Source organism: Branchiostoma floridae, chromosome 16, assembly GCF_000003815.2.
Source record: "Branchiostoma floridae strain S238N-H82 chromosome 16, Bfl_VNyyK, whole genome shotgun sequence".
NCBI classification, from domain to species: Eukaryota; Metazoa; Chordata; class Leptocardii; order Amphioxiformes; family Branchiostomatidae; genus Branchiostoma; species Branchiostoma floridae.
In genome coordinates, this window is record NC_049994.1 from 208,869 (window position 1) to 233,906 (window position 25,038).

The 25,038-nt window shown below is 40.7% G+C and overlaps 2 protein-coding genes across 2 annotated transcripts in view; one reads left to right on the forward strand and one right to left on the reverse strand.

The window, feature by feature from the left end:
* The first annotated feature begins 454 nt into the window (after positions 1-454).
* LOC118403697 (72 kDa type IV collagenase-like) lies at positions 455-9,570 on the forward strand. Its single transcript, XM_035802473.1, has 11 exons — positions 455-609; positions 1,776-1,911; positions 3,058-3,239; positions 3,774-3,981; positions 4,564-4,722; positions 5,218-5,410; positions 6,040-6,173; positions 6,836-6,966; positions 7,821-7,944; positions 8,274-8,447; positions 9,307-9,570. The coding sequence occupies exons 1-11, from the start codon at positions 535-537 to the stop codon at positions 9,405-9,407; spliced, it is 1,617 nt and encodes a 538-aa protein (XP_035658366.1). The 5' UTR covers positions 455-534; the 3' UTR covers positions 9,408-9,570.
* Positions 9,571-10,394: 824 nt separating this feature from the next.
* LOC118403688 (melanoregulin-like) overlaps positions 10,395-25,038 on the reverse strand; it is a gene marked incomplete in the record, with an annotated part of 21,144 nt that continues 6,500 nt past the window's right edge. The window contains 4 exon segments of the mRNA XM_035802465.1: positions 10,395-13,097; positions 13,757-13,917; positions 15,149-15,239; positions 15,808-15,979. Coding sequence (XP_035658358.1) covers positions 12,759-13,097; positions 13,757-13,917; positions 15,149-15,239; positions 15,808-15,979 — 763 coding nt within the window.

A 25,038-nucleotide genomic window follows, 5' to 3' on the forward strand; every position in this document is an offset into this window, starting at 1 on the left:
GAAAAAAATTAGGCGCACCGACTTTCACAGCGCTCTCACTACACAGCGGCATCAATTTTTGTTTTGCTCCTTGAATGTCGGTATGGAATGAATAGTATAGTTGCTTTATTTCATTACGTAGAAAATTGCCCCCAAAAATGTGAAAATTTTTACCCCTCTGACTCAGGCTATTATAACCTAGGTTGCTTTTTTAATCTCTATCCAAACCGGTGTAATACTTGTACCACATCCTTTCTGGCTGAGTTGGGTTTTTTTGAGCGGGTGCTATTTTTAACTTTTTTTCGTGGTCGGTTTGCTGTCGACATCCGTTTCGGCTGTGGTCGGGTGACTTCGTGAGGAGTCCGAGAAGCCGAACGCACGACACGCCCACGGAAGGGCCCGAACATCATCACCTGTGACGTCAGCACTTTTTCCTTTATAAGAGGGCAGGTGGTTGGTTTGAACAGCAGAACAACCAAGGTAGGAGCAAGAGACAGGCCACAGGTTTCGGCTAAGCATCCAAGCTTCAGTTGGTGAGAGAAGACAAGAGCCAGTATGGGAAATCTTCAGCTTATTCGGGCACTGCTAATTGTCGTTGGGCTAGCGACGACTATGGCTATGGAACCGACGGTAAGTGCACAGATTTGTTCGTTACTTTTTCTAAATGTAGCCTAGCTTCATAGTATTTTGTAAGGCCGTAAGGCAGTCTTTTTTATCTGTGTCTAGGGCACGGTATTGGAAGGTGGAGCCCAACCGTCTTCTTCTACTGCCTTTTACCTCCCCAACCGAAGGCATTTTTACACCTGGGCGGAATGAGTGTTCAGTGCCTTTCCCAACGACACAATATCGGTTGTATGTTACCAATGAGCGTTGAACGTTTTTCTACTGTTTCCGCTCAAGATCTGAGAGTACAAAAGAAAAAGCCTGAATTTTTGTGAACTAATTTTTTGAACTGCTTACTACTAAGGACAAGCATAAAGTTTCGACTTAACACCTGTATCTATTTATCAAGAGATTGTAGATTAATGTATCAATTAAAGAAGATACGTAGTGTTAGTAGTCTACTGTAACACCTTTTCCCTGTGCAAATCATTATTCTCACGTCCGAGAAGACTTAAGGAAGCGGCAAATTACCGATAATGATTATGATGATACCCTGCGGCAAAGCGTGACCGCAAATACGCCCGTGATGTTTTGAATAATACCGGAATTGAATCTCAACTCCACTAAAATAATTACCGGTATTGAGTCAATTGTACCCATATTGTCTCTAAATTCCATATATTTCCCGTTTTAGCCCTTTTCCGGCTATTTTGTAAGAGTGCAGGGTAAAATAGCAATATGCCATAGTACTGCGTTTTTGTAGGTCAATCTGCAAGGTTGTAAAGGGCCTCTACACTCTACTACATATCTAATATTGGTAATTTAATCACTCAATTCATACCTGTTGGAAAGTTTGAGACCTTAGTTTTCCCCACATTGTCTCTGTTACTTAAAGTATAGGCCAAACCCTTACTCTACAGTTCTTACAAGTTCCTTACTTACCCGAGATACATTAAATGTTAAAATCATTCTTTGTTTTTAGTTATGCTGTCTAAAAACGGTCAAATGTCAAAGAAAAGAAGTATTGTATAAGCTTGTCTCTGGCTACCAGTGCTTTTTTTGCGCTCACAAAATTTACAGAATTGTCATACACTCACAGTAATGCTATTTTGCAGGACTATAAGTGTTAAAAATTGTAAGTGGGGGAAGTCTTCCTACTCTTATATACCTGTTTCTTTTTTTGTATCTAACAGAAATACCTGACGAAGTACGGTTACCTTGACGACGGCATGATGAGTAAAGCTAGCGACATGACCCCCACCGAAATGGACGACATGGTCAGGGATGCCGTCATGCTGTTCCAGGAAATGGCGCACCTCCCCATGACAGGTGAGTGTCGACGTCTCCTTACCGACTTATTCCTTTATCCTTTTCATTACAATTTCGTTGGCATGATAGTAAACGTAGTTTTCTAGAAAGAGTATTAATACTTTAGTAGGGGGGGGGGGGGGCATATATGTTTTAGCTTACCAACAGCACCTGGCGGCATGACATAAGGGACGAAATCACTATTGATAAAGTCTGAAATCTCTATTTATAAAGTGGCGCCAAGACGCTTACATAAGCTACTCGAAAACATGTCATTATATACTCAGCAGTATGTATAACCTATGTGAACAAGAAGATAAGTAAGTGTGTGGTTGTGGAGGTATATATGTTTTACTTCGCCGACAATTACAAGAAAGTTGCATAAGGCCCGTCCGACGAAGTCTGAAATCTCTGTTTTACAGTGGCGCCAAGACGCTTACACAAGCTTCTTAATTGCGAGTTGTTAAACACACATCTGTTTGTATGACCTATGTACAGACCGAAGAGGTTTAAAGATTGCTGACGAAACCTTTAACAATGAAGTGATTTGAGTAGTCGTGGCGTGATGATAGGGTGTATGACCCATTTTGTAGAGGTCCGGGTTTGAACTAACAACTTCACCTAGGTGCAAATGAGTAGTACACAACTTCGGTTAGGGACGTCACTTAAACTTGGAAGTCCCGTGTTTAAGGAGAGACACTCTTCTTGCACGTACCCACAACACCTATCGACAAGACTAGGGGTCCTTATTGGTGTGAGTAGGTCTAATCTGTCCGTATATGTAACATACCAGGTCCTATTATACCGCCACATCAAAACACATTGTTACAGAGGCCTTCTCATGATGTCTTTAAACACCTAAATATCTTGTGTATTTAAACTAAAGGATTACTGATACGATCCGGTGGAATGATCAGAGTTGATGTTAGATTGTACTGTTCAGCACAAACCTGGTGTGTTACGCTATGATATAGTTTACCGTTTATGCAATACTGACAAACAAATACCCTGTGTTTACACAATCTCTCGCCACCTGGGGTTAATGACCTCCTCCGCGAGAGAGGTCGACGGCAATTGTTGGGCCGGCCGCTAGGGGCGCGATGTTAGTCAGGCTAGACAAACACATTACTATAGGCTAACAAGAACATGTATGTATGACGTAACCAGGGAGACTGGACGAGATGACCATGCAGCAGATGTCCATGCCGCGGTGTGGCGTGGCTGACCTGGGCGAGTTCAGACTGACCGGCCGGAAGTGGGACAAGACCCACCTGACCTACCGCCTGATTAACACCAGTCCGCAGCTGGACAGGGCAGAGGTGGAGGACGCCATCTACCGGGCATTCAGGGTAAGTGCAGCTGGCATTTGGCATTTTATAAAGAATTAATAATGAATGAATTGATTTTAGTGCTCAACAACCGCGCAAGGTACAATGTATGGCAACCAATAAGAACTAATAAATATATAGTAATATAGTATATGACTGTCTGTATGTATGTATGTCTATGCTGCATATATTGTGTATGTATACGTATGAATATATGTATGTATTCATGTGTGTGTTTTCGTGTGTATGTATGTATGTATGTATGTATGTATGAGTTTGTTTATAGGTATGTCACAGATAATGAATTATCGAATTAGTATATTTACAAGAAATTGAATGATAATAACTTGCTATGATGTGGTTTCCGACATCTTATGTAAGTTTAGACGTTCTTGACTGTGAAGGAGGTTTTTTTGGCCACGCTAGGGCAAACTCTGTTCTGTTGAATACATCTTGTCATCAGAAGTAACTGGTATTGTACGATACTGTATAATTACATTTTGATGATTAAACCCAACGTTACGTTATTGATATATTGCATTTTGTTCTTGACAGATATGGGAACAAGTGACGCCTCTCCGGTTCAGTAGAACATCCGGGACCTCCGATATCGAGATCTCGTTTGTCCAGTTCAGTCACGGGGACGGCAACCCTTTCGACGGGCGGGGAGGGACTCTTGCGCATGCGTACTTCCCCGGGACGGGAATCGGCGGAGACGCTCATTTTGACGAGTCTGAACAGTGGACGGTCAGGACGGCACGAGGTAAAGAATTTCTGTTCTGGTTGGCATGATAACGTCCTTGTTACTTTCTTGTGTGTTTTAACTTTTACCATAGGACGAATCCAATTGTGGGGCAGTGTGACCTGACAGCAGAGTATTCGGATGCAGAACCAAGTGGTACCGTCGGGTCAAATACTGTTACGTCACCGATCTTGTTAAAAGCACTTTACACGAAGGCACTTTACACGACTCACCCCCAACCAAGTGTAAGTGAGCACAGGAAAGCAAACAAAACCGAGGGGGTTCCTCCCTGACAAAACCAACAGAAAACCAGCCAAAACAACTGATAGCAAACCAAACCGAACCAAACTAAAAACAAGGTTGTTGTCAACAAATTTGGGTGTTCTGTGTGTTTTGCGTTAATTAGTGAGTATTTACCAAATACCAAAAACAATTAACAAGGATAGCAGTTTAAAACGTTTCATACCGACTGTGGCCTGGCCTTTGAGTAGAAGTATATGACGCACTATGTATTAGAGTCATGAGAAAAAACGGCGAACAAGACGATTTCAAATGTCAGGATTATTGTAACCGCGTCTTAACCATGAACCACTGTGTTTACAGGTACGAACCTGTTCATCGTGGCAGCTCATGAGTTCGGCCACAGCCTGGGTCTGGAGCACTCGCAGGTGCTGGGGGCGCTCATGTACCCGTTCTACCAGGGGTACGTGGAAGATTTCCAGCTCGACTATGACGACATCCTCGGCATCCAAACAATCTACGGTACGGTTGTGTCTTCCCTTTGGTCATTATATTTGTATTATCAACTTTTGATTTGTAGATAATTTTATAGTACATTGATAACATTGACTCCATTGCAAATGTCAAGGGAAAAGTGACCTAATAATCTTATCGGCAAAAGACTAAAGTATTGTTTGTGCGTGTCTGTCCCTTCTAGTCTTTGTCTAGATCTGTCTTTCTGTCTGACTGTCTGTGTCTGCCTGCGTTTGTCTTTCTGTTAGTCTGTATGCCTGCCTGTCTCTCTCTCTCTCTCTTTCTCCGTCTCCCTGTCTCTCGGTCTGTCTTTCTCTGTCTCTGTCTCTCTCTATCTCTCTCTATCTCTCTCTCTCTATCTATCTATCTTTCTCTCTGTATCTCTCTGTCTCTGTCTCTCTCTGTCTCTGTCATATTCTATCTTTCTCCCTCCTTATAAAAAAATATCAGTTCAACAGTCCAGGCGCAGAGGTTTGCTCTAACCACACATTGTCCCATATGCAGGGTCCAACCCTAACCCAGGTAACGGCAACCCCAATCCGGACCCTCCGACAACGCCTCCTAGCGGAGGTGAGCCAACTCCACCCACAGGTGGCGGTAACCCCAACCCACCCACCGGCGGCAGACCTGACATCTGCAACACTGACATCGACGCTATCTCACGTATCAGGGGAGAAACTTGGGTCTTCAAGGGCAAGTAAGTATCAAAGACGACTTCATTATCACTCTCTGAAGACTAAAATACGAAAGGCATGACCTCAATCACAAAGATAATCACCTTCTGCATAAGAAAATTACTACATTTGTATTACGATTCTTTCATAGATATGTGACAGAAGCCCTAAAGTTCAACTATTTCAAAAAGTGCAATAAAGAATTTTTTTTTGCAATTTCATAATGGAAATATGTATGTAACAAGGAACTAATGAAAAATATCATTATACAAAGAGAATACTCGAATACTAGTGCTGACTATATCTAGATAGGTTGGGTTTGACTTCTTTTTTAGAAGCAGGCAAAGACAAAGAGTCCACTTTTCTACAGTTTGTGGGTTTTGTGATTTTAAGAGCAAAGTGGCTTTCTGGACGATTTTAAGAGGAAAGTGGCTTTCTGTTCGTCCGTAAATGTGGGAAAGCCGTGGAATATAATTGTGATTTCTTTTTAAACAATGTGGTTCTTTCGGCGTGGTACATGTGCCAAGAGACCATTGCCCTGGAAAGCAAGACCTCGGTACACAGAAACAAAGAGAAGGTCCCTTAAAACGTGTTCTGTAGCAGTGGATATTCTTAGACTCGTAAACCTTACATATTTGCTTCATCTTGTCAGGTACTTCTGGCGCGTGCGTGACCAGGTGTCCGGTCCATGGCTGACCAGTAGCTTCTGGAGGGGCCTGCCTGAACATCTGGACCGCATCGACGGCATCTACGAACGGCCTGACTACAAGATACTCATCTTTAAAGGTAGGTTTTGTCATCAAATACACATCACAACGTAAATTGACGACACCGCGCCGAGCGTTGCACCAACTCTGCTCTACTAAAGTCATTTTCTAGGCTTTCACATTGTGACATCTGCATTAGTCAGGGCACTCTTAAGAACCTGTATTCAAGATAATATGTAAATCTCATCTGTCGTAATCTCACTCATGAATACTCTATGTCATAAGAACTCACCTCATATAGTAAACTGATATGCCCAGGTGTCCAAACAGTCCAGATTAAGCGGTTTATGTACGGCAAAACATCACAACGCGGGCCTAAGTTATAAAGATATAAATATCATTTAAAGGAGATGACGTCTGGCTAGGGACTAGAAGACTAAATGCTGCACTGTCTTATCAATGTTAGATATCACCCATATTTTCTTAAAGAAGTATTTCTATAAGTACAAATAGGCAAGAACAGCGACGGGACTAAAAGTAGATCTGAGCGCATGCCTCTGTCAGTGCAAGTGACTTTTACCCATCACCTTCTGCTTTAAAATAGTACGGACTACTTCTTAACACTTTTTAACGGCGTATGAGGCACAGAAATATATATCATTACCTACAGGACCTTCACAAATTGTGACTTTATGGTTTTAGATAAATGAGGTTAAAATTGTGATCTCTTGTTACACCCAGGCCGCCGTTACTGGGTGTTTGACGCTAACATTCTTGAGAGCGGGCCGCACTACATCTCCGACCTCGGCCTGCCCAGCCACCTTGACGCCGTCATGCCTTGGAGGAGCAACGGAAGGACATACTTTTTCAAGGTAAACTTTATTTTCTTTTTCCAAAGTTGAGTAGATGCAGTATATCAAATGTGTATTCGGAGCGTTAAATTATTTTTGTCCCACAAAACAAATAGTTGTATTTCACGTCTCCTTTCTGACAAATCATAATCTGACTTATCTACTTGTTGTGTGTTGGTTCGAATAAAGTTCCTAAACGGGGAACATGCGGCTCCATCGTCTTTTCTGAAGATGTGGCGTAAGTGTGAACGGTTGGCTTGAGGTTGTCCTTCTGCACATACTCTTATCTACGTGTTAAGTTAGATAACTGGCATCGCTTAATTGTACATATTTATATGACTAACGGGAGGGATCCAAAGTCCAGTACGGGTCCAAAGTCCAGTAATGTTTTAAAAGCATTTGGCGGAGATAGGCATAGGTCTCTGCACAAGAAAAGTACAACTTGTTATGGACAAAACCTTGTTGTGAATAACTGAAAAGTCAGAGTATGTGTCCAAGTTGGTAGCCCCATAGATAACGTTTGAAAAAATACACATGTTTGACGCCTTCCGTGCATGCTGACGAGCGAATGTATCGAGAACACGGCCCGGGAAATGTACATGTAAAAAGATACAGTTACCACCACGGATAAAAAGGATATCTATTAGACTTCTGCCTTAATCTTGTGCATAATCTTCGACTTCGCAATGGGGGACAGAGAAGTCTGGAAGGAGAGGGTGGACTTGGTCCGGGCAAGCAGCCCGCGATGATGATTAGACTTCTTAAAAAAACGCAGCTATGCCGTGTCTTTGATTGCCTAATACTAAAATTGAGTTGGGATCTCTTAGCAAAATTCAAGCGTGATATTCATGGAACAATAATTTTTTTCGTTACAGGGAAACCAGTATTGGCGTTATAACGAGGCAGAAGGCCGGGTGGATTCTGGGTACCCGCGAGCCTTGAGCATCTGGAGGGGGATACCCACAGATAGTATCGACGCTGCAGTTCAACATGATGATGGTAGGTGGCGCTTCAATACCACTTCTCGATGACTGTTGTTACAGATAAACTTTCAACGTAGTGCCCTGTCCAGAAAACCTTTTACATACATTTTTTTGTTTAATAGATTTGTTTGATAGATGTTCAAATATATTCCGCTTAAACTTATATTTATAAGATAATGTACAAGATTAAGATTTAGATATTAACTTTAAGAAGATTTAAAAGAGAATAGAGACTGTTTGAGACGAAATCCAAGGAGCAAACTATAGTGTTCATTTGTGTAGATTTCTGCGTAGAATTTAGTAAGAAATGGTATAACTGAACGATTTTTTTTCTCCATTGTGCAGGATACGCCTACTTCTTTAAGGGACAAGACTTCTACAAGATGGCAGAGCGAACCATCACCGTCTTACGGGGTTACCCTAAGAGGGCTGCCCAGGACTACTTCGGCTGTCGGCCCGACTCCTTCTCCAGTGGACCCGGCTTCGCACCTATGTTCGCTGGTTCCGTCCAACCCGCAGGTGACTTACGATCATTATACTTGAGACATTACGTAATGGTTTACACTTTTTAGTATCAACTACGCCGGTGTAAGACCACAGAAAGTAAATTTAATAGATGACATCAGCGCGCTCATTAATTTTCGCCTGATTTCAGAAAAAAAAAATTTTGTCCTCTTCGGGGATGACCAGATAGACCAAAATAGGTAAACACGTTGTGTTGTAGCCTAATAATCATATTTGCAGCAGTGACACTAGGGACGTAGCCATGACTATAGTTGCAGAAGTAAAACTTGTTGGATAGTTGTAAAAGTGGCACCAAAAAGGAAGCCATGAGTGTAGTTGCCAGTTTGGCAAGTGATACCAGTGTACCACACCAGTGTCCATTTTACTAAATTAGTTCACTTCTTTAATAAAGGAAAGAATGCCTTCTTAGTTTTGATGCCACATTTTATCAATTCAAATGTTTATGGTGTCTATTTTGAAAATTTAGCCATGATGTTTTTGTTTAAACCCATTTAGTTTTTTTTCGCCTTATCTCATATTTTTGCATTCTGCATAGGATGTCATCCATAAAATTTACTTGCTCTGGCCTAAGTCATAAAGCAAAACGCAACAAAAGTAGTGTATTATCATCTTCTTTCTTACACTAAATTCGTGAAGTAAAAACCAAATGACTCAAAGTTGCAAATTGTTATGATAGATGAATACCTACATGTGCCTCTGAATCCAGTCTTTTTCCTGCAATAAATTCCAAAAGAATGTTTGCAATAAAAATCAAAAAATAAATCACACGATACACCGGTTGCATAACCGTCACGTATAGTCAAAAAGATTTTGAATTCATGGTAATAAACTGTTTACTTTTCATTCGTAACAGGCCTGTTGTACCACGCCGAAGGACACTGCGAGTGGGAGCAGCACATTTGTGACCTGCTGATTCGCATGGAAGGCGGAGAAACAGATCCTTTAGCTCCTTAACCTATACAACAGCGATTTTATAACTCTATCTTATACGTGTATGTGTAAAATATCAGGATATATAGCCAGTATTATTTACATTTTGTGGAAGTCCGTGTTCAATATAAATATATTTATGGTGTGTGGTTGTAGACTTTTTTGTAAATAATATCATAGGACAGTTTTTTTTACACTGCGTTAAAATACAAATACTGGTAAGGTATTGTTTTGCAATTTCCCTACGATGTCGTTCTTGTTGTGAGTGTGAAATAGAATTCGAATTTATAACCTTTTTGTGTTATTTCCACCATTTTACAATAAGTGATTTTGTACTAATATGCGTAAATAAAGAATAATATAATCTAACTTGCCCCTTAGTAGTGTTGTATTTGACCATGGTTTCTTAATGTGCATACTGTTCGTGGTTTTAATGAGTCGATATATACACAATATAGTTGCGGGATCGCTAAGTAGCGTAGCCAAGTATGTAATGTTTTATAAAGTATTAGTATACTAAGCGTTAGATTGATTATTTCTACAATGATAATAATTTAGATTAGTTTTTTAGCCTTGTTAGCTGCCTGCATTATAAATAGTTAACTGTCACGTATGTACAATTGAAGTTGCCATACACTGTACCTGTTATTGAAGTTGCAAGATATATAGGCACCATGTAGATAGTTAGACTTCTACAAAAGTCAGTTAAAAAAACAGTTTTTCAAAAGAACACAATTCAAATGGCGACATTTTTTTTTACATTCTGTAAAATAAAAAAAAATATTCAGACATTCACATTTTCTTTTCAATCCGTGCAGTTTATTACTCTTATACTTACACGCAGTACACGTGGCAGTGTTTATGACATTTATAATATCGACATATGTTTCATACGCTTGAAACTTTCGACAGACATGATTAACGTTAAATAAAGCAAACGTTTTCATTTTTGAACAATCGCGTGCTTTCAAATTGCACTGAGCACCGTCTCCATACCACATTGATGGCATATTGTGCCCTGTATATATACGACTGTCACTTAGGCCGCACTGACTTCATGATTTGCATTTTTGTCCGTTTTTAAAAGATGTTGGCGACCATACTGCACTGTCTTTTCGCTAAAAAGGTGCTGCAAAATAAGAAAGTATGCGTCATAAAGTTTAAATCTTGGATGCTGAAATGTCGTAAAATGCCTTTATGCATTTTTGCCATGCGTTACATCTGTTCATATAAACTGTTTTGGGATGTGCTGATGATGTCATCCCTATGATAGTATAAGTATGAGGATAAGGAGCAAAACAATACTAGCGACACGTACTAGTTCCGATATGCGTAAGGACACGTCCATCCGATATGCGTAAGGACACGTGCATAAATTTCAAGTTAGCGTTACAGAAATCTGTATTCACAATATTGTTTAATCCTAAGTTGCAGTCTTTCAACGACTATATCATACACTACTACATAGATATACCATTAATGTTATTGTCATAAAAAATACATTGCAACATTTTTTCCACATGGTTTTTAACCCAAAATTCTGCATCTGCAGCAGAACCATTTACTGTCTATTCCACAACAACAAAATATTGTAGAATCTAGGAATACATTTAGTAAACAAATTACACACTATTTTACCGTACACAGAATAAAGCCCTTATCCACTGACGTCGGTGCAAATCAAATTGATAAGAACCAGAAGAATACTTGTAAAAACTTTGTGCACGGAAATATGTTAACTTAATAATATAAATTGTGTAAAATATTTCAAATAGAGGAATAAAGTTATATTCGTTTCCAAAAAATTACATACTGTACATTGTATGTCCTATGATGCAGAATTGTGAAAAGAAGTTGTCAAAACGCATAGCGGGTATCTCACTTGGACACGCTTGTTGGTGACTAGTGTTTTAAAAAGCCGCTAATAGTCGTCAACATGTAACGAAATTCGTCGCCAACAGGCGCAAATTGGTCGCCTGAAATGGGGGATTTTTTTAAGTCTCAGGAAAAAATCGAGTGTGCGTTCAAACTAGTCGCCAGCAGGCGCAATCACTGCAAATCTCTTTTTGAAGAATCTTGATTGGATTTTAGTTCTGTGGCAAAACAACAGTTTCCAATAGTTATCTTGCACCTAATTCGGGGTTGAAACGGAGGATTTGACATTCCGGGTGCCGCTATTTTGTTTGTAATGTCACGTGATTTACTCGTTTGTCGCACAGCAGTGTGATTGCAACGGAAAACTGGCAAGAATTCGAGAGGTTGTCGCAATAATTGTCAACCGAATGGAGCGATATACAGTAATTCCCAAGCAGATCCCACAATGGCATAAGATAGTACCAAACTGACCAAGGAGTGTAGTCAGCCAAGAGGTGTACATTTGCCGCATGTAGCCAAAAACACTCCTAGTCCGGCTACACTCCTCTGACAGCTTTGTATACTATTTTATGCTACCGTAGGATCTGCTTGGAGATTACAGTGAGAGACCCGCTTTACAGAACTAGCTCGATATATATTCTATAGTGCAGCATATAGTTTTAAAACTAGGTCTCGATAACACATTTGGAATTCTCACAGCTATAATACATGTATTTGCAATACGCCTTCAATTTTCAGTACGCCTTCGTATTTGTTTTGGCAGTTCAATGATAGATTTTGTTCCTTTCGAATGGATTAAGTTGGCAATAATAGGTCATAGAACAAGGCATCGTCATCAGCAACCATTGTCTATCTGTTGCACCTGCGGCCACATTGGCAAGTTCAAAATGGAGGTAATTTCATTTACAGTTACTGAATAAAGACCGCAAATTTTGTCTAAATCTCTGGCAGTATCCTTAAGCCTTATCCAGTTGTTTGTGTAACAACTTGTCATTCATTCAGAAACATCTATTTAATCTTTCTATACATCTGTTCTTTTGGGATTCAACGTTAAATAAAGTTACTAAAAAACGGAGATCAACTGTTGTAACAAAGGTCCATTGCAAGACTTTTTTTCTGTCCTATGATCTTTTCTTACATGCAGCAAGGAGGTGCACCACGGACGGGCACTGTTTTTGTTGTTTGCGTGCGTTCATTTGTATGATTCAAGATATATTTGTTTGAATTTTGATACGTTTGTAGTTCTTGGAGTCCCGTGTTGGTGATTTTCTGCACCGTAGCTGTGCTTTCAAGTGATGAAAAACTGTAGACCGACACCCCCATTTGAAAGTAGTGTGGTACATCATTTGTTGGTCTAATAATAACGATCTACAACGATCTAGATCTTGGTCCTGGTACAGAAGCTGCCTTACACTTCGTAAAAAAAGAGGTTCTGTATTCTCCGTTCTCTCTTGTTTATCAAGAAGCGTACTGTAAAAAAAAGCTGTCTGACTGATGACGTCATGGGGTGTTGTCTTCTCCACTGGAATAGTCTGAAGTTTGGGGACTGCCGGACCTTTTTCTTGTCGGGATGGAAACATAATCTCCTGTGCACGTGTTCAGAGAATTATGATCTTTCTGGCGCACCTTTGGAGAAGACGACTGAACGCGTACAGGGTGACCAGGGACTTTCCGCATGACTTTCACGTGGTGTCCGCCAGGGGTCGTCGCCATGAGGACAGGTTTGCCTGGGATGGGCGTGGCTCTGCCATGGCAACACGACACGACCAGGGAGCTGGGGTAGAGCTGTTTGGCCGTCTCCACAAATGTCTGGGCGAGGTCGATGTGTATCAGGCGCTCCTATCACAAAAATATACATTTATTAGAACAGGAAAAGCACGAAGAGACAACACGTGATTGGTGTATGTACTAGATTTGTAATATCCATTTATCATTTAACTACTGCTCCATATAGCCATAATGCACTTAAAGAATTACAGAAGTAGTTTTTTTGTTCCAGTTTGTGTTCTTCTTTTCTGCGATTCCTTTATGTTATGCAAATTGAGTGGTGTAGTTTCTTCTTCTTCCGCCAGAGGGGGCTAATCATGTCTGTTTTTTATCACACGAGGTTCAATCACTGTTATAGTTCATAGGATAAAGGAGACTTCTTTTCCACAACCAGTTTGTACTTACTTTGCTTACGTTTCGATGTCTGTCAGACACCTTCCTCAGAGCTTCTAACTGGAGTTTTGCTTCTCACCGCTACATGTAGCCGATGTAGGTGGCGAGAAGCAGAACTCCAGTCAGAAGCTCTGACGAAGGTGTCTGAGAGACGTCGAAACGTAAGCAATGTAAGTACAAACAAGTTGTGGAAACGAAGTCTCCTGATGAAGTTTTTTTCGACTGTAGTAGTTCGTTGAAATAAAGCATTTGTTGACATACACTTTATATTTTCTATTTTCTATTCTACATTACTTTTTACTTGTAAATATGTGATTACAATATATACATGTACTTACCAAAACGTAAAGATATCTGGCTGGCTTAGTCGAGGACACTCCAAATATGGAAGACTCCTCTGACAGCTCATTGAACAGATCTTTCGCGCCCTGACTGATGGTTTCCTTGGTAACGGCTGTCACCGTCAGGATGTTGTCAATTTCTTGCAGGTCGTCAAAACCTGGGGGCGATAAATACAGGGATAAGCTTCCTCACACTAGTTACCACACATACGCGGGTGAAATGAACTCTGGGTAATATGTCAAAGTTGAAGGCCCTCAGACGTCAACAATCTCGCCTCTACCATTGTTTCGATTTGTGTAACAATGTCCGGAACGTAATGGCGCCTGTAAAATGGTGGAATGTTGATTTTCTGGGGGCCTTAAACTTTGACATATTACCCAGAGTTCCTTTCACTCGCTCATGCGTGATAATTAGTGTGAGAAGGCGTATACATTAGAGTAGGGCCTTCCATCGGAGCCTACGTATACCTGATGATGGCTGTTTCTTCGTATCCGAAGATCAATGGTAGGCAGACAGGTTGATTAGACGACCAGTCTGCCTGGCCTGCACGTGACGTTTTAAGGTGAAGGAGGGGTGTGCACTTCCTTCTCCACCCTCTCGTCTACTGGCGCACTAAGTCCTACAGGGACAGAACTGTTTTGCCACGCATAAGACGGCCCCAGCAGATGCAGGTTTATTATTTGGAGTTTCCATCTCCTAGGAGGACTTCCGACCAAGGATGCAAGGGGTTCTTCCTACCCCTGACTCGTGTGTCATGGCGGGTGTGTCATGCCCGAACATGCCCCTATGGCCTGTCACCACAACAAAGGCCTGTCACTGCCACTAGCCGCAGCTATGTACTCATTTACACCTGAGTTAGGTGAGGAAAGTCGTGTAAAGTGCCTTTCCCAAGGGCACAAGATCGGTGACACGGCAAGCGGATTTGAACCCGGGACCTCTCGGGCCTGAGACCACGCGCTCCCGATCGTGCCACGCGATCCCACACGGCGTATACCATAAGACCTCTTTTGAATGGAGTCACATCGTACCATGCAGAGCTACAGCCTACTCACACTAGTAGCTAGCTGTAAAGATCATGCGCATCTATTCACATTCCGGGCAATATTAAACTTGACAATCAAATCTATACAGTCTAAAAGCCGGCACATTATGTTTGTCATCCAATCACTTACTTTCGCTTTAAAGTCTCCCCGGGGTTCGCGTAGAAATACTGTAACCCGTGGTCTTATCCATGAATATTCCTTAAAATTAAGGACCACATGGGTAAGTAGCGATACCTGAGGCTGAACCAGTAAGATTCGCCCTGAGAAAGTTGACAGGTCGTCATAAAGTAGAAGTTGTGTATACATAAAAAAGTTTCTGTACGTGACATGATTCACTTCACTCACCTAACATTTCAAGAATCTTGACCCATCGGTCCCTGATCTCTCTTCTGCGCGTGCGCACGGTGTGAATGTCAAAGTTCAGGTGACTCCACTCCTGTGATAAGAAAAAAGATTCTTCAAGCAACACGCACATGTGACGTATATCATTAGGTTCACCGTAAATGGTATTGTGTGCGAGTAAAAAATCACATCTGCTGTCTTTTTTGGACATGGTCATTAACATTATCATACTATACCACTAGGTCGCTCTATAGTCTAGAATTGTGTGCGGGAAAAACACTGGGTCTTGTTATCGCAAACCTGTAAACATTCTTCGTAAAAAGAATTAAGAAAAAACGTCAATATCAAACCTAAACTCTGATTGGCAAATGAGAGAAGAAGAAAGAAAGAGAAAAGGGACATACCAGCAAAAACGATATGTTTTTCCTACGAGGAAAACTAATACGCTCAATCGACATATCAATCATATAATCACATTCAATGAGTTATGCTGGCGACAAATAGTAGTTTGCCGAAACACAAGTGGGCGTTCAAATATACATACACAAAGAGAAAGAAACGGAGAAAAACAACTTAATGTGTTTCATTTATTTTGATAATTTCAAATCAGGGACTGGTTAAACACAATATCTACTAAATTCGACAGTGATGGTTTTTCTTACATCTGACCCCCTAGGACACTCGTCTCGCCGCCTGATGAGGTTGTAGAGTTCCAGGTCCTCATCAGTCTCCATGTGCGTGCGGTCTTGGGGGTCGTGCCAGATGTTGAGGTCGTCATCCTTCAGTCTCCTGGCGGGAAGCTGATCATAATAGTGAATGCTGTCGCCTCGGTCTCTGTTGAGAAAATAAGAAAAGGCGTCTGTGTGGCGTAATGAAAAGCCCAGACCCGACAGGTCCTGGGTTCGAATCCCCTGGCATGTGCCGTTGACGTAGTTTGGTAAAGGCAGTTAACACGACTTTTCTCACTTCAATTAGGAGGAACTGAGTACATAAGTCTGGTAAGGAACTTCTCTCGGATATGATACTGAATGAAGTTCCCATGTTTAAGGAGAGCCACACCTGGAGCATGTTAAAGAACCCACCACACTTTTGAAAGAGTGAGGGGTTCTTCCCGATGTGGCTGGATCATATAAATCTGTTTGCATGCAGCATATGCTGCTCGCACTCTTAAGCAGAAAAAACAACAACAGTGTTACACCATAAGGTGGTTTACCGGGAATAAGCAATAGAAACAAACAATGTGACAGGATTGAATTTTCTTTGACTGTCTTTCTTGTTGCCGTACTATTGTACAAGTTTTTACACCCTGCTCCCTTGCTCCCATGCTTTTGTAAGATCGATTTCTGTTTCTTTAGAGGTTCGTTTACTACAAATAAGATCAGACATAAGTCTGCGATATGTCGACAGCACTATGATATTCTATTTGCAAACCTCAATCAAAACATAACACAAGTAAGTTACCATGGAAGCAAACTAGAGTCGATTCCATAGTACCGAGAGGGTGTTTCTTGCCTTTTGTTCTAACATTTTGGAAATCTTTGTAACAATCTAACTGTGATAAGTAACTGTTTAGAACTATTTATAACATCTATGTGATGTTCTAAATATTTCTATAGTATTCAAACATGTTAGAAACATTTCTAACATCAAATACATTATTTCTGTTAGTTTCTAAACTGTTCCAACATAGATGAATCATGAGTCAATTTAATCTAATAGACAAGATGAAAATCTTGTTAAATGTCATTTTTTGGTACCGGAAGAAAATTGTTTCCTATCTAATACCATTATACGGACCAATGTTTGGCTACAGGATAAGCATAAATAAATATATTCCTGTCTTTAATGTGCTATAGATCAACCTTCAGACTTGACTTGTTGGCTAGGTGCAGAGATGTACGCTAGATCTTGTGTGCACTGACAAGGCTCTCCTTTTTAGTTTTGGCCGCACTATGTAATAAAGGGTCCAGCGACCGACCATGTCTTTTCAGGCTTTAGTTTATAAGTTTTATTGCAAATTCTTGCCCGAGGGCTAATTGTAGTAGTAGTAGTAGTAGTAGTAGTAGACTGGTTTATTCGTTTCACAGAAATATAAATGACACGAAATAAAAGCAACCTTGCAGCCGCCAGAGGAGGCTGAATTGTGCAGCTTTTCAATCACAATAGTGGCTTAGATGCAAACACAATTTATAACTAAAATTACGAGTGCGATTTTCGACAAGTACATGTACACGAGTTACTGCTAGATACATATTTATCATGTACAAACTATGTCACTTTTAAAAATCGTTTAAACTTTTTGCAAGTGAAAAAAGATGACATACAAATTATAGTAAACAGTATAGTAAGCGACTACTCTAGTCTAACTTAAACTAGTTAAAGATGTAACTTTTGGGGTTTGACTTCTTTTTCTGAGACAGTGGAAGACGAAATGTCCCACTTTTTCTGTAATGTGTGGGCTTTGCGACGTTAAAAGGAGAGTAGTTTTCTTTTTGTCTGTAAACGTGGAGATTTTAGGATAAAATTTGGTGGCTTCTTTTAAGAGCTCTTTTCTCTCTTGATCCTAGAAGGGGCAGTTTGAGATAAAATTTGTTTCGTCTTCTACCATATCTAACGTACAAGCTCTTTCAGTCACTCCTGGGCCAAATTTTAACAAGAAAATATTTAAATCACACTGTAGATCGTGCAATCAATACTAAAAATGTATAGATACAAATAATAAAAATGTATAGATTCAAATAATAAAAAAATCACAAGTCAATTCAAAAGTAAAAAAAAAAGATGCGAACGAACAATGCTTAAGAATTTATTGTTAGGTATACCATATCAGTGATTCAGTACAATAACCAGTCATGTCTTGTAGTGTCTACTGTAAATGCAGAAATGTTCACGGTGGTTTAATGTTCACGGTTTTCACGGTGACCACTTCACCGCGAATTTAAAACCACCGCGAACATTTTTCTATTATGGTATTAGATTGCAGTCTATGGTGTTACCGCGAACTTAAATCCACCGCGAAAAGTCCTTTTTCCCGCTACCGCGAAATTAAATCCCCGCGAACTTAAATACATTTACAGTATCAGACTGACTACGCTGGACATTATAGGGATGATAATTTGCCAGGGGAGTTTTGCTACCAGAGGAGTTACTCGGCTGAGGAGAAAGATGAACCTTAGCGTGGAACCTCACCTGGCCAATTTCCCGATTTTGTTTTGCAAAATTCTACGATCCCCGCACCTCCATAGGAAGGTCTCGTGTAGGCTACATTTCTTATAGTGAGTGTTAGAGCATGACTAGACGTGGTTACTAGTAATAGGAAGCGGCTCCACTGTACCTGTCCCATAGCGATGATCTTCTCGCCTCTACCTTCTCCTGCCGTTGAAACAAGAACGGTCCGCAGAGCAACGCCGCTAACAGCTGTCCCATGGTATCTTGTCTGTCAAGATTCGTGAAATTGTCCGCTTGCTTCTCAACTAACGCGTGTACATGGCCACGTTTTATGCTTGGTAAAGCAACTTGTCCTTGCTAAAACCAGTGACTATTTCTTTTCTAATCGCACAGCGTCAGTTTCCCACTGGTTTCGAATCAAAGGACGAAAAGCGAGTTCACACGACTTTTTCCAATAGACCGGACTCCCATAGCAATACACTGAACCAGCCGGTTCTGAGTATCAAATTCAAGAGGGCGTCGACGGCACTACGACAACTTTAGATCGGAACTTCTGTGTCCGTACACCACTCCAACTCCTAGACTCTCCCTCCGAGTTTGCCTTTGGGAGTAACTCAGCCCGACATAGACCAACAACGAGCTCTAAAATTACCACGTCATTCAGTTGAATGTTTACCACCAAGATATGGCAACAAACATGAACTCCCAAACTTGTGCCGCAGGCTCAGGTCAGTCAACCCCGCTTCTAATAGAGTTCCCGGATACACACATAGACTTGGCCGTGTTTACAGAAAAACACTGCCCCTCGTGACTGACTCGTGCGGCACTTGTGGTCAGACAACCGTTCAGAACACAATCATTAACATCAACATAATCGTGCGATAATTATGGTTAATGAGGCAGTTTAAAACATGGAATAACGGAGAAGCTGTGTTAGTCACATGGCAGACAACGTGGCTTACCCTCGCTTAATCAGTAGTGATTTGTAAGGCCTAAGGCCAGAGCAAGTAAATCTTATGGATGACATACTAGGCAGAATGCAAAAATAATGAGATAGCGCGAAATAAAACAAGATGGGTAGAAAAAAACAAGATTGCTAAATTTTCAAAATAGACACCATAAACGTCGTAACAAGATTTGAAGTGACAAAACATGGCATCACAAGTAAGAAGTCATTCATTCATGTATTAAAGAAATGAACTAGTGTATTAAATGTGATAGAATCTGGCAGCTACATTCATGGCTTCCATATTGGTGACACTTTTACAACTACCCAACAAGTTTTACTGCAACTATAGTCATGGCTACCTCCCTAGTGTCACTTCTACAAGTATGATTATCAGGCTACAACAAAATCTGACGATCCCCGAAGAGGAAAAGAATTCTTTTTCCCCTGAAATCTGGCGAACACTAATGAGCGCACTGATGTCATCCATAGAATTTACTTGCCGTGGCCTAACTAGTAAAAAAAAATTGTTTCAGCACGCCGAACCAAGTTTTTTCTTCGACCGCTATCACTGGCAAGGGACACAAAATTTCGATCCGACATCTAAGTCTAGAAAATTTTGTAGAATCCTTTTAAGATGCTTTCCAACACGTTCTTCTCATTTCTGCTGAAATAAAAAGAAAATGAGTACAGTGTATATCTGTATGGTTGGAATATGATGTTCTTGAAAATGCCAGTGCAATGACGCATTTCTGTTTCAGATAGTAAAACACTTTTTTTTTTGTATCACTTCGAACGCTATTGTGATGAAAATATTTGAGAAGGAGGTCCACAAACAATTACTGGCTTACTTACATTTTCATGACATACTTTGTACCAACCAGTCAGGCTTCAGACCAAGCCATTCAACAACCACCACCTTACTCGATGTTACTGACTACATATTGCATAATATCAACAGTGGTAAACTAGTCGGTACTGTATTTCTTGATTTGAAAAAGGCGTTTGACACTGTTGATCACAGCCTACTTTTGACTAAACTGAATTGGATTGGCCTTCGGAGTACTGAGCTGGATTGGTTCACAAACTATCTTGCAGATCGCCAACAGCGAGTCTCACTGAATGGTTGCACATCAGATTCCATTCCTATTACTATTGGGGTACCTCAAGGGTCAATTTTAGGTCCCCTTCTTTTCAACCTGTTCATTAATGACCTACCCAAAGCTATAACCCGCAGTAAAGTAACCTTATATGCGGATGATACAGCTATATTCTTTTCAAGTAATGACCCCAGATGTATAGAAAGCACATTAAACATGGAACTTAAACAAATTACTTCCTGGTTTAAGTCGAATCGACTTACTCTTAACATCAAGAAGACAAAGTGTATGCTTATGGGCTCCACTAGGAAAACAAATTCTACTCCTGATTTGGAGATCAAGATTAATGGTGATACCTTGGAAAGGGTTAGCTCTTATAAATATCTGGGTGTCATACTTGATTCTAGCTTAAGTTTCACTGATCACTTGGATGAAGTCTGCAGTAAAATGTCACAGCGCCTAGGACTATTAAGACGCCTACGGCCTTTAATATATCTCTGCACTGGTGTAGCAAATTTGTTGTATAAAACCCTTGCTCTACTACTCCTTGAATATTGTAACGTGGTATGGGACAACTGCAGTGCAGCCAACAAGCAGCGTCTCCAAATCCTCCAGAACCGGGGCGCACGAATCATCCTCCGACGTGAGCCGAGGTCGAATGTTGGGGAGCTGCATCAGGCACTGGGTTGGAGTCTGCTGCAGGAGCGAAGAACTCGGCAGATCTGCATTATGGTGTACGAATGCCTTCATGGCCTAGCACCCAACTACCTTCTCAACACATTTCGTTTCAATAACCAAATCCACAGTCATAACACCAGACAAGCACAACTCCTACATAAACCTAACTACACTTCAAGAGCAGGTCAACGCACATTTGCATACAGGGCAGCTGAAATATATAATACACTTAAACCTGAGACAAAACAAGCAACTACTCTTAAAGCCTTTAAACAGTCTCTGATATCATAACACTGACATCTGACCTCTGATCCCAATGACTGTTCAATTACCTTATGATTTTTGTGATGTTGAGTTGTTATTGTGTATGAGTTGTTATTAGTAAGTTGCGTATATGATTTACTGATCCGAATTGGATTATTCTTTCTTATGTTCAGTCCGATTGATCAGGACAAAATGGCACTGACATCTGACCTCTGACCGCAATGACAGTACAATGACCCTATGAGTTTGTGATCTTGAGTTGTTTTTGTTATTAAGTATGAGTTGTTATTCTTTTGAGTTTTCCTAAGTTGCTTGTATGATTTACAAACCCGAAATTGGATTATTGCTTTGTTATGTTCAATCCTATGTTTGTAGTTATCTTTTGTACTTTGAGTTATTATTATTGTTATAGGGCTCCCTTGGAAATCAGTAACTACGTTAACTGAAGGGACTACCCTAAAGATCAATAAATAAATAAAATAAAAAAACGCAGCAAGGAAAATAACATTTCTTTTCCTACGGCAAACGAACATATACTAATAACTTTATCTCGCAGAATCAGTATAGATAATGACGGAAATAAGGTAAACATAGGAAGACGTAAAAGTAATTCGTCAATTATGAATCCCAAAGCGGCAAGCCTTGTCCCGTGTGCTATTTCTCAAGTCCTTTAGCTGGATCTAAAGCTAAGGGCACAACCCGCCGTACGTGCATACGTGCTGTCTACGTGCCAAAACGTGGGCAATCTGTTGGGATCCGTAAGTGGTAAGTACCGCCTCCGTACGAACTCATACGGAATCCGACGGATTTTGGGGCACACAGACACGCCGTAGAACTTCACGTGCAAGCAAAACTTTGTGTTGCCGTGTTGACATACTCCCTCCCTGTTCTTGCAAGTCGTTTCCTACGTTTTCAGAAATACGTCGCGGACGTGGCCCCAAAAAAACCGTGCGGTGGGTTGTGCCCTTAGCTTAAGGAATCCCCAAAGCGGCTAGCCTTGTCCTGTGTGCTACTTCTCTAGTCCTTCAGCTGGATCTAAACTACGGACAACAATCAGTGAACCTGGGAGAACAACACGCCAACTAGTGACAATTACCTCCATGCTGTGTCAGTCACATGGCAAAGCACATGTTTTCAGCCAACTCACGCACACCATGTTTAAACCCGCACTCAAGAATTTATATTCAATAACAATCTAATTGAATTTTTTTGCTTCTAGTTATGCCTCAAGTTACGCTTCACAATTAATATTTAATAGTTTCTTCCTGAAGTTACTAGAATCGCTTCATATTCTATACATTATTACCTATCAAGCATAATTCAAACTTATATACTGTGTATAATGTAAAAGTGTCATCTGCCTCTGAACACGTGTGTGTCCTCGTGAATGGATCATGTCAAAGTCATCGAAGGATAACTGTGTTTTGTCAGTTTCACGTCATTCTATCTGTGATATAATAAGGCTGTTCTATAACCTAAGTTTTAATTGCATGATTCCTCGGGTGTAACCTGTTCCTAAACAGTTTCAACACTTGTATTCTTGAGTTGTGTGTATACTAGTACCCTGTATTTTTTTTTTACACACAAAAACATGTTCTCCATGCGTACGCAAGCGTGTCTAGTTAAAATGGGATTAGTCTGATTATAGACGCCAGTGCCCCACGTCACTAGAATAAAATACATCAGTTGTGAGTCCATACATTGTGTAGGAAGACTCATATAAGTACACTAAGAGTATAAGCAGTGTAAAATACAGAAAATGGCGTTTCAGAGGGTCCAAATTAAAAAAAAAATTTCTCCGACAAACTTTGCGACAGCTTCCTCCTTTGGTGTTTGAAATGGTGAAAATATTTTGGGGCATCGCCCTCGCTGAAACCATGTGTCTTTTGGATAGAAAGTGCCATTGCCATTAAACTTAGCTTAATCTCGCAGCAAAATTTGCCCCTCAAAATGCAGGAAATAACGCTTTAGAGGGTAAAGTTCACCCCTCCCTTATACGAAATTTTGCTGCCACCGCCACATGTGTGTCCTCGTGAAGGGATTGTGTCAAAGTCATCGAAGGATAGTTGTGCTTTGTCAGTTTCACACCATTCTATCTGTGATTATCTTTGGATTGAGCTGCAACAAAACAGAAGTCTCATCTCCCCTTATATTTCCGTTTATACATGATTCACTATACATAATCAGAGTTTGCGACTGTCTATGTCTTGTTTTCTAATAAGAAGCTTGTTAAACTGCGCATGCACAGAGAAATGCACTGTGTGTAATGTATCTAAGGTAAAGCACCTGAGACTAGGGCTGGGTACCGACAAAACCGTTTTTTCTCATTGGACCGGTCCAGAAAAGCCGGACCTGAAAAAATTGGGTGGACCGGATGTTGGACCTATTGGAAAATGAACACATCATAATTCACACGTTTCGGGGCTTACCGGTGAAGGAAATAGCAACAGCGAAGTAGAGTATAGTCTATAGTCATTTCTACCAAGTTTTACAGCCAATCGTACGGAGGTAGTAGCCTTGTAGGATTTTAAAACGCCACTGGGAGTCAAATACTCCACAAAACAGATGTTTTTGTTACAAAATGGACCATTGTTTTGAGTATCGTCCATTCACAAGTTCTTACGTACTGAATCAGGTCCAGGTTCAGGTCCAAACCTGGACCTTATCCTCTGGACCTGAACCGGACCTGGACCTGAATTTTCTGTACCGGTACCCACCCCTACCTGAGACACAACGTAGCAGAGAACAGTTTTCGGCCTGTAGGGATGCTAATAGTTACGGACCAGAAACTTTATGAATTCGACGCGGATAAAATTATAGTAGGATGTATTTCTAAAGCTCGACAAACGTGTATATAGATGTCGAGGGTTACACCCTCTTTGTAATAGGCCATGCGATGCCATGTGGAACTGCAGTTGACTCACCGAGTCAGTCAGCTGTAAAGGTCGCGCGCATTGATACAGGGAATGGGCAAACATCATGATCTTATACATACGATCTAAAAATAGACTCATTATACTAACATGTACAAAAGTTCATGCCCCGCTATCTTTCACGCTACAGTCTTTATAGACGCCTCCAGATTTTGGCCGCGCTACTTTTTAACCCCTACGTCATTTCAGACGCGTAGAAATATTCTACCTTGTGGTCATCAGCAAAACACGTCTGGACAACCAAGCATTTTTACCTCCATGAAATGTCATGGAGGTTATATTTTACCCAGCGTTTGTGTGTGTGTGTGTCTGTCTGTCTGTCTGTCTGTCAACAAGATAACTCAAGAACAGCTAAATGGATTAGTTTCATACTTGGAGTGTTGGTGGGGTGCGATGAAAGCTAGAAGTGATTAGATTTTGGGCCCCCTAGCGGCTTCCCTTGGTACTGCAGCGCAACTTCCGGTTTTGCTATCTCGTGTTCTGAACACGCTATGGTCACGATTTTTTGAGTGTTAGATAGCTCTTGTGCTCAGGAATAAGTGATATAAGTTTTGGCCCCCTACCGACTAGGTTTGGGATAGCAGGGGCATTTTTGTCAAAAACTTCTGAAGAGGATAACTCAAGAAGGAAACAATGGATCTTCATGATTTTTGGTATGTAGGTACCTTAGGCAATGTTGCACAAGATAAGATACCAATTATGCAAATAGGGTTAAATTTGCATAATTAATGAGAATAATCTATCATGGCAGTTTTTTCAATGTATCTCTTGTCCCGGACATGATATAGTCTTGACATTTGGATG

What these genes read in the sequence shown, in the direction of transcription:
- LOC118403697 (XM_035802473.1), top strand. Translation starts at nt 535, where the DNA reads ATGGGAAATCTTCAGCTTATTCGGGCACTGCTAATTGTCGTTGGGCTA. An exon ending in GACGGTCAGGACGGCACGAG is followed by an intron (nt 3,982 to 4,563) that starts GTAAAGAATTTC and finishes CTGTGTTTACAG; the next exon opens with GTACGAACCTGTTCATCGTG. An exon ending in CGGCATCCAAACAATCTACG is followed by an intron (nt 4,723 to 5,217) that starts GTACGGTTGTGT and finishes TCCCATATGCAG; the next exon opens with GGTCCAACCCTAACCCAGGT.